The following is a 10,551-nucleotide window of genomic DNA, read 5'->3' as shown; positions in this document are numbered from 1 at the left end:
GTGATGCTATTTATTGGTTCATCACTGGTGCAAATCCATACTGAAGTCTGTAATCTTTGATCTTCATCAGTATTTTAAGTTCTCTTCACTTCCAGCAAGCAAGGTGGTATCATCTGCATGTCGCAGATTGTAAATGAGTCTTCCACCAATCCTGATGCCACATTTCTCTTCATATAATTGCATCATATGAGGTGATTGAAAATACCGTCAAAGTGACATCTTAGCACACTAAGGTTTGGGAACAACTGGCTTAGCTGCTCCTTAAACGTTTTGTTGCCTGTCTCAAAAGAAACTCACTGTGAAAGTTGACTAACTTTGCTTACCCTCCTCCTCTTGTCCCTCTCTTGAAAACTATTCTTAAAGGGTGTTGTGATCAAGGGCTCAGGTTCTAACACAAACAGATTTGAGTTCAACCTAATTTTCCAACTTCCCAGTGGTTCTCTCAGTGTGTTCATTCAAAGAGTAGCATCAGAATCACCTGGGAGCTTCTTAGAAATGTAAATTCTTGGGCCCCATCCCAATTAGACTGCATGAGAAATCCTGGAGCCATCTGTGTTTCAACAACACTCCAGGTAACTCTGACTACTCCTATGACCTTGTGCAGATTCACTTCTCTAAACCTTAATTTCCTAATCTGTGAAATATTAAAAGTACTAAACACATAGAGTGGTTTTTTTTTTTTTTCTTTTTTAAAGTTTTTATTGTGAACTGAGTGATAGTTTACATTGGAGAACATCGGCTTTACACCATCATTTCATTGCAAATGATTACAATCTTCTCCGTGCATCACCATTCAACAATATTTGCTTCCATTCCCTCTGTTTTTTTTTTTGTCTTGTTTTGGTTGGGTTTTTTTGGGGGGATGTACATAGAAACACTCAGAAATATAGACTCATGTAAACAACCAAAGGGCACATTCTGCAAGTCTGCCTCCTGGCCACCAACACTCAGTCCCTCTCTTTCCATGAGTCTAGAGTCCTCAGCTGCTCCCCTCTCCATGTTCTTATCTCTGCTTCTATCTCTGGTGTTGCTACTTCTTTGGATAGGGTCCTGCACTCCACTTGTGCTCTTCTCCCTTGATGGTCCTAGGGTCCTCTGTTTCTGGACTGTAAGATGAACTACTTCCCTGTTTTTGCTACAAAACTTCTACCTTTACAGTTGTGATGGTCACAATTACTCATGATAACAATTACTTGCTATTGTGCTATTGAATCATAAGAATCTTATCCCCATATCTTTTCACCAGGCCCCTCTAGACAAGATGAAAACTCTTCAGTGGGGACTCTACTTTCTCCCACACACTCTTTTTTTTTTTTAAGTTTTTATTGTGAATTATATAGGTTTACATGGGAGAGCATCGGTTTTACATTCATCCTATCCTATTTCGTTTCATTGCATTGATTACAATCCCTTGCATGCATCATCAAATCACCAAATCACCAAAGGGTATACCCCACAGGACTACACACACACACCCCGCAGGGCTGTCAGCACACAGCCCCTCTCCCTCCCTGAGTCCAGTGTCCCCAGCCGCTCCATCAGTACTCGTCATCGTCTCTCTCTCCATCCCTGGAATCACTGCATCTCTGGGTAAGGTAACGCTCTCCGTTCTTCTCATTTGATGGTCCCATGGACCTCCGCTCCTTTTGTCAAAAGACATTTATTTACCTCTACATTTCCGACCCTCACAGTCAGTTCTGATGGCAATTATTCACTATTGTACCACAAGAGTCTTATCCCCATTTCCTTTCGCCAGCCGGGTCCCAAGAGATTGGAAATCATTCAATGGAGGTTCTACCTATCCCTGCCCCGTCTGGAACTAGGTTTCCTATGGAAAGCTTATAAACCAGTCACTTCTTGCCTTTATAGCCCCCCTCCCCCCATTTTGGGTAGCCAATGTCTAAGTTGCCCATCCCTGTCACCCCTGTGTACCGAGGGGGTGGGAGTGATCCTTGCTGAAAAGATTTGTTCCCTTTTTTGAGCTACGACATCCATACATATAGGTGGTAAAATTCATCAAATTGTAGTGGGTTACTTTTTTTTTTCTTCTTCTTCTTCCCTCTTCTTTGTTCTAGTCAAGTTCTGATCATCCAGCCATTGAAGCCAGGTCAAGTGGGTACCATCTGCAAGTATGGGTGTTCTTGTGCATCTCCCCTCACTTCATATCAGCTGGATGCCTCACTCTCCACTCTAGTTCTCCGTGGCCATGTCACTGCCTCTGGGTCCAGGAGTCCCCAGGTCTTGCCATACTGCTGGCCATCCAGGTCTCCACCCGGGTTCACAGGAGTCTATTGAATGTGGTCAGACTTAGATCTCAACTTCATTGCTGTTTTTCCTCTCTTCCCCTTATCAGTGACCAACGTGGTCACCAGCCAGACCACATGCCTACTTGTGTATTCCCCTTGAGTCTTAGTCTTGGAAGGAAGTTTACTCTGAGGGCACCCGACCACTTGCCTTGATGGCTCCCAAGCTTACTTATTCTTGTAATAATCAATCATACTGCCATTATTGTTTCTGATTTTTCCTGCTGGTTTTTCTTCACAAAGTATCTTCTGTTCTTCTAGCCACTCCAGGCTGGTCTACTTATCCTTTCCAGTGGAAATTTACCACCTCAGACAATTCTGGATGGGGTTCTGATTTCCACCTATGGTCTTATGCAATGCAAAATCTCCACAGGTCTCTTTCACTGGGCAATTTCTAGCCCCCTTTAAGGTATTCCAATCAGTTACAGGCTGAAGACAGAATTACAAACTTTCTATCGTGATGTTTCTGGCTATTCCTCCCCCACCCCCTGCCCCAAGTGTCTATTTCACAATGGTAGGCAAGGGAAACCAAGATTCAAAAGACAGCCAAGCATGTTAACATTATTCCCCTCTTTCACCTTTCAAACCATGTCTCAATCCCTGTATCCGGAAGCCCTGTTGTTCCAAGGTTGTGCATACATCATCATTTACCTCTGTCCCACTTAGCCTATGTGAACCTGCCTAACTGTTCTCCCATCTGCCTTGTTCTTCCACTTCCCTCCCCTTTCTTGTATATAGCCCCCACCAGAGTATCCAAGCTTTCCTGTGTCTATTCCCTACCCTGTGCTCTATCTTCCCCTCCCTCCCTCCCCTCCTCTCATCCCATACATCCCGGTGATCAGCAGTTATACATATATATTTCACCCCTTTTGGTTGGGTTCTTTTTCTTAGTCTTTTACAATAATGGTCCTATGCAGTATTTATCCTTTTGTGACTGACTAATTTCACTCAGCATAATGTCCTCAAGGTTCATCCACATTATGCAGTGGCTTGCAGCTTCCTTGTTGTTCTTCAAGGTATCATAGTATTCCAGTGTTTGTATGTACCACAGTTTGTTTATCCATTCTTCAATTGATGGACATTTAGGCAGTCTCCATGTTTTTGCTGTTGTAAATAGTGCTGCTAGGAACATTGGTGTGCATATACCTACTCGTGTTATGGCTCGTATTTCTTGTGGGTAAATACCAAGTATAGGAATTTCTGGGTCATAAGGTATTTCTATTTCCAACCTTCTGAGAAAGCGACATATTGCTTTCCAGAGTGGTTGGACCATTTTGCAATCCCACCAACAATGTAGGAGGGTCCCAGTCTCTCCACATCCTCACCAGCATTTATTGTCCTCTACTTTTTTGATCTTTGCTGTTATTGCTGGTATGAGATCATATCTCATTGTTGTTTTGATTTGCATCTCTCTGATGGCTAGTGATCGTGAACATTTCTTCATATGTTTGTTGGCTGCCCAGATCTCCTCCTTGGTGAAGTGGCTGTTCATGTCCTGTGCCCATTTTTTAATTGGGTTGTTTGTCTTTTTCTTGTAGAGGTGTTATAGTTTCCTATATATTTTAGAGATGAGTCCTGATAAGATAAAAATCTTATCCGATAAAGATTTTTTCCCATTCTGTGGGTTCCCATTTTACTCTTTTGGTGAAGTCTTTTGATGCACATAAGTTTTTAATTTTCAGTATGTCCCAATCATCTATTTTGTTTACTTTTTTTGTGTGTAATTTTCAAAATATTTGGTAGTCTGTGTATACCCTGAATTAGAGCCCTCACATTTATCCCTATTTTTTCATTGATGACCTTCATAATTTTGGGATTCACATTTAGGTCTTTAATCCATGCTGAGTTCGTTTTTTTATAGGACATGAGGTAAAGGTCTTGTTTCAATCTTTTGCATATCACTTTCCAGTTCTGCCAGCACCATCTGTTAAAGAGACTCCTCCTCATGCAATATACCTAGGCACTTTGTCGAAAATCAGTTGGCTGTATGTGGATGGGTTAAATTCTGGATTCTATATTCTGTTCCATTGATCAATGTATCTTTCATGATACCAGGCTTTTTGACCACTGTAGCCACATAGTAAATTTTGAAATCGAGCAGTGAGAGGCCTCCAACCTTGTTCTTCTTCTTAAGCAGTGCTTTGCTTATCCTGGGTCTCTTTCCTTTGCATATAAAGTTTGTAATTGTCTTCTCCATCTCTTTGAAGAATGTGGTTGGAATCTGGATTGGGATTGCATTATATGTGTAAATTGCTTTGGGTAGTATTGACATTTTCACAATGTTGAGTCTTCCTATCCAGGAACATGGTATGTTCTTCCACTTCTGCAAGTCTCTTGGTTTCTTGCAGTGTTTTGTCGTTTTCTTTGTATAGGTTCTTTGTTTCTCTGGTTATATTTATTCCTAAATATTTCATCCTTTGGGCGGCTATTGTAAATGGTATTGTTTGCCTAATGTCCTTTTCAGCGCTGTCGTTGTTACTATAGAGAAATCCAACAGATTTTTGTATGTTGGTCTTATACCCTGTCACTTTGCTGAATCTTCCAATGAGGTCTAGTAGCTTTTTTTTTTTACTGAGTCTTTGGGGTTTTCCATGTATAGGATCATATTGTCTGCAAATAGAGAGAGTTTTACTTCCTCTTTGCCAATTTGGATGCCTTTAATTTCCCTATCCTGCCGTATAGCTCTGGCTAAGACTTCCAAAACAATATTGATCATGAGTGGTTAAAAAGGGCATCCTTGTCTGGTTCCCATCCACAGAGGGAAGGCTTTCAGTTTCTCTCCATTGAGAATGATGTAGGCTGTTAGTTTTGTATATATGCTCTTGATTATGTTGAGGCGTTTCCCTTCAATTCCTACTTTGTTGAGGGTTTTTATCAGGAATGGATGTTGGATTTTGTCAAATGCCTTTTCTGCATCAATGGATATGATCATGTGGCTCTTTTCCTTTTTCTTAATTATATGGTGGATTACACTGATTGTTTTTCTAATGTTGAACCATCCTTGCATCCCTTTTATGAAACAAATTTGGTCATGATGTATTATTTTTTTGATGTACTGCTGGATTCTGTTGGCAAGGACTTTGTTGAGAATTTTTGCGTCTATGTTCATGAGAGATATTGGTCTATAATTTTCTTTTTTAATGATGTCCTTCCCAGGTTTTGGTATGAGGATTATGGTTGCTTCATAAAAAGTATTAGGAAGTTTTCCATCCTCTTCTATATTCTGAAAAAATTTGAGTAGAATTGGTAACAGCTCTTCCCTGAATGTTTGGTAGAACTCACCCGTGAGGTCATCTGGGTATGGACTTCTTTTGGTTGGGAGTTATTTGATGACCTGATCAATTTCTTCTTTTGTTATGGGTCTGTTCAGTTTTTCTACTTTACTCTGTGTAAATTTAGGTAGAGCTCACCCGTGAGGTCATCTGGGTCTGTTATCACCCTTTTGATTTCATTTGGTTCCGTTGTGACATCGCCCATGTGGTTTCTAATGTGAGTTATTTTTGTCTTCTCCCTCTTTTCTTTTGTTAGTTTTGCCAATGGATTGTCAATTTTATTAATCCTTTCAAAGAACCAGCTTCTTGTCCTGTTGATTCTTTCTATGGTTTTTCTGTTTTCCATCTCAGTTATTTCTGTTCTTATTTTTATTATTTCTTTTCTTTTGATGACTGTAGGTTCTTTCTGTTGGTCTGTTTCTACTTGTTGGAGATGCCCACACACTCTTAAACTAAACTCCCTCTTGAAAACTTGTAAACCAGTCACTTCGTGCCTTTATCGCCCCCTCATTTTAGGTAGCCAACGTGTAAGAATTGACACTTGATGTGAAGACTCCTTCCCTCTCAGTTGGTATTTTGAGCCACTACATCTATACGTATAGGTCAAGTTCATCAAATTGTAGCAATTTATTAAAAAATTTATAAAAAATCTTTTTTTTTTTTAATCTTCTTCTAGTCAAGTTCTGATTATCAAGCCATCAAGGCTAGGTCAAAACACATAGAGTTTTGATAGCAAATTAACACAATACCTATAAAGAACTTATACATAGTAAGCACTTAGATGTTGTTGTTGTTGTTAAGTGCCTTCGAGTTATTTCCAACTTATAGAGACCATATGGAGGGTTCTCGAGGAGTGGCTGATGAGTCTGAACCATTGACCTTATGATTCAAACAACCTTACAGTCCAGTGCTTATCCTACAGTGCCACACCAGCACTTAGATATTAGTCATTATTAACTGAGCAAAATGTCCTTTATGCCACTGTTGCTGTTGTACGTGCTGTCAAATTGGTTCCTACTCACAGCAACCATATGTAGAGTTTCCAAGGAGCATCTAGTAGGTTTGAACTGCTGATCTTGCAGTTAGCAGTCCAGTGCTTATCCTACAGAGCCACGGATTTATGCCATGGATTCCTTTAAATTGGGGTTACTAGTTTTCTTGCAATGGTGAGTAAGTTAAATGGCTCAAGGCTTACCTGCTCAACTTGACTAATTTCTCATTTCATTGTAGCAATTGTAATGCTACTTATTTACTTCTGCACAGCTCTCTACCTCTGACTTTTCACTATCCCTGTTCTGCCTGCCCAGAATAACCTTCCACTTTCTGCCCAGATGGTCCAAACCTTACTTCTTCCAAAAGTATCATCTCCAGTAGCCTACCACCCTGAAGTCTTTTCTGACTGCTCCATGACAAACAAATGCCAATAACCTTAGTCATCATCTTATCTATGTTGCAGGATTTAACCTGTAAACACATGCATACATTCTTCTGGTGGTTTCTATTTCAGTTCTAGTTATCTTGTCTCTTTAATTATACTGAAAGCTCTTGGGAAACAGAGACGGTACTCTATAATTATTTTTAAATCTCTTCCACATCCTTCCTCTGCTGTTACTACTGTGTGTTGCCAAGTCAGTTCCGATTCATAGCGGCCCTGTATAAGGTTTCCAAGGCTGTAAATATTTACAGAAGTAGAAAGCCTCATCTTTCTCCCATGGAGCAGCTGGTGGATTCGAACTGCTGGCCTTGAGGTTAGCAGCCCAACACATAACACACTACGCTATCCATCCTCTAGTACAGGAGTAAACGAATGAACAAACTTCCGTAGCCGAGTTCAGTCTCTCTAATTCATTTGGAGAAACATTCTAAAAACACAAACTTTTGAGAATGGTAGTAATTCTAGTGCCTTAGGTTTGTATAAGTCTTCGTAATAAAAAAAATGGCTTCATCCTTTTAACTAAATCTGGTTCTCAGGGGAAAAAAACCAAAAACACAAACAACTTTATGAAATAGGAATCATTGTCCCCGTTTTGCATGTAAGAAAACAGATTCAGTTCATTTCCTTGGCTTGCCCAAGGCTGAAGACCTTGTAAATGTCAGCTCTGGGGTCCAAACTCCCACATTCTGCTCCATCTTTTACTTGATTACTTTGGAGGTCCAGTTTATCAGCGTTAGCGTTTACCTTTCTTGCACTGGGCTTTAATCTCTAAACTAAACCCTCTAATCTAAAGTGGGTGCTACTTGAATTATGATGAACCCTTAAATACTTAAGATGTCAAGACAGTACCCATTTGGGAAACAAGAAATGTAGCCTCACCTGGTGTTCCTAAGCGGGCCTGAGCAATGGACAGTTTTTCGTGGGGAGCTTGACACTGGCAGCTGGTTTCATCTGCAAATGGGGCGGGTGCAGTCAGGGTCTAGAAGGGGAAAAGAGAAAGGGAATAGAGTCTGAAGAACTTACCCTCGGCACCTAAAATTTTATTTCCGTTGACACACATGACTAATAAGTACAATATACCTGCTTAGTCTTTCAGAGAAATGTACTCTTAGGAATGAAGACAGAAAAATTATCACTAAAATCTTTTGTTTTCCCCACTCATGCATCAAAAATAAGGAGTTCTCTGTTGTTAGGTGCCGTTAAGGTGGGTCCAATTCATAGCAACCCTATGTACAACAGATAGAAGAAACACTACCTGGTCTTGGACAACCGTTGCTGTGTTTGAGCCCGTAGTTGCAGCCGCAGTGTCAAATATATGCCAGGTACCAGATGAGGTACTTGGATATGTTTCCTCTTTTAGGCCACATAACACCCTATGGAGGCAGTACTGCTATCCCTGTTTCACAGGAAAGGAAACTGAGGATCAATGGGGCTAAGAAATATGCAAAAGTATGCCCTTGGAAAGTCACAGTGCTCAGTGTTAAAATGTTTCATAACCAACGGGGCCAGTCTTCAAACATTTAGACTCACCTGCACAACAGGGTAATCAGCTGTAAGGGATGCCATACTCAGAAGAGTAGCATGACATCTCCTTTATCTCATACACACCAACCAGGCCAATTACAAATTCTGCTGTGTCTTCAGTGCAAAGGCCAAGACCATTATCTGTGCCCCAGGAAGGCCTCAAAGCACAGCAATTCTGGCAGGCTGCAGACAACTCCTGAGCTAACTCCAACAGCCACCAACGACTGTGAGGCCCCGCCCCAGGCAGCTTGGGCTGGGCCCTGGGCAACCCTGTGAGAAAGATGTAATCATTTGGAAGCCTGCCCAGAAGTGGCCCTGCAGTTTTCGGTCAGCCTCTTACAAGAAAAACCTCACTCTCTCCGAAAGAGAAAACCAAAGTGAATGGTATTTTTGTAAACAGGGCAAATGCAACCTAGACTTGTCCATTTGCAGTCCTTGACCTATGTCATTGCCACAGTTGTCATTAGGCCATTTTGATTGCCTTTAAAGCTGAAGTTAACTGGTCCCTTTGAGTATTACTCATATTGCTACATGAATTGTTTCTTAGAGATGAAGACAGGTGTTTCTTAACTCAGCTGAAGAAGGATCCATCTACACACTGGAACAGGGGCTGTGACCCACATTTACCTTCCGCTGTTCACTCACTCACTCACACATACATATGCCAGGCAATCTCACAAAAAGAGGAGATGGAAGTAAAGATGGTGAGACTTCGTGTCACTGACTTTGGACATATTATCAGGAAGGATCTGGAGAAGGACTTAATGCTTTGTAAAGCAGAGTCAGTGAAAAAAGAAAGACCTTCAAGGATACAGATTGACACAGTGGCTGATAGAAGGCAATCACTGTGTCCATGACATCTACAATTGGCCAATGAAAATCTTATGAATAGCAGCAAAACATTGTCTGATGTAGTACTGGAAGATAGGCCCCTCAGGTTGCAAGGCACTCCAAATACAACTGGCTCCTCAAAGTAGAGTTAATGACATGAAAGAAATAAAGCTTTCAGGGCCTACATTTGCTGATGGGGCACGACTCAAAATGAGAAGAAACAGCTGCTAACAACCATTAGTAATCACAATGTAGAATGTACAAAGTATGAATCGAGCAAAATAGGAAGTTGTCAAAAATGAGATGGAGTACTTGTCGACTGATATCCTAGATTGGTATCGGCCATTTTGAATTGGAAAATCATATGTTCTTCTATGCCAGGGATGACAAATTGAAGAGGAATAGCATCACATGCATTGTTAACAAGAACATTTCAAGATATATCCAGAAGTACAATGCTTTCTGTGATAGGATAATATCCATACACCTACAAGGAAGAGCAGTTCAAATTTACACATAACCACCAACGCCAAAGATTAAGAAACTGGAGATTTTTACTGACGTTTTCAATCTGAAATTGATCAATCATGAAATCCAGATGCATTCATAATTACTGGTCACTATATGTAAAAGTTGGAAGCCAGAGTTCACACAACAGAATTTTTAAAGGCCAACGACATTAATTGCAAATACCTTTTAACCACAACATAAATAGAGACTATACACAGAATAGAAATGATGCTGGGGATCACATGATAGAATTTTGCAAAAAAAAAAAAAAAAGATTTGTTCATTTCAAATACCTTCTTTAGATAGCATAAGTGACAATTATGCTTCTTTAGATAGCAAAAGAGATGACATGGACCACACCAGATGGCATACACAGAAATCAAATTGACTACATTTGTGGAAAGAGACGGTGGAAAACAAGGTCATGGACAGAGTGTGAAACAGACTATCAATTGCTCATATGCAAATTCAGACTGAAGCTGAAGAAAATGAAAACAAGTCCAGGAGAGCCAAAATATGACCTTGAATATGTCACACCTGAACTTAGAGATCATCTGAAGAACACATTTAATGCATTAGACACTAAAGACCGAAGACCAGAAGAGTTGTGGGATGACATCAAGAACATCATACAGGAAGAAAGCAAAAAGTCATTAAGAAGACAAGAAAGAAGGAA

The 10,551-nt window shown here is 40.4% G+C and overlaps 1 protein-coding gene across 1 annotated transcript in view; it reads right to left on the bottom strand.

Annotated features, from left to right (window-relative positions):
• Window positions 1–10,551, bottom strand: part of LOC102813881 (choline-phosphate cytidylyltransferase B-like) — a 146,635-nt gene that overhangs the window by 73,400 nt on the left and 62,684 nt on the right. Inside the window, exon 2 of the mRNA XM_006835563.1 lies at window positions 7,890–7,989. Coding sequence (XP_006835626.1) covers window positions 7,890–7,989 — 100 coding nt within the window. The remainder of the gene's footprint in view (window positions 1–7,889; window positions 7,990–10,551) is intronic.

The sequence above is a fragment of the Chrysochloris asiatica genome, unplaced genomic scaffold (genome assembly GCF_000296735.1).
Source record: "Chrysochloris asiatica unplaced genomic scaffold, ChrAsi1.0 scaffold00018, whole genome shotgun sequence".
Lineage (NCBI taxonomy): Eukaryota > Metazoa > Chordata > Mammalia > Afrosoricida > Chrysochloridae > Chrysochloris > Chrysochloris asiatica.
Note: the sequence above shows the minus strand (reverse complement) of the source record. Positions and strands in the feature narration are given on the sequence as shown.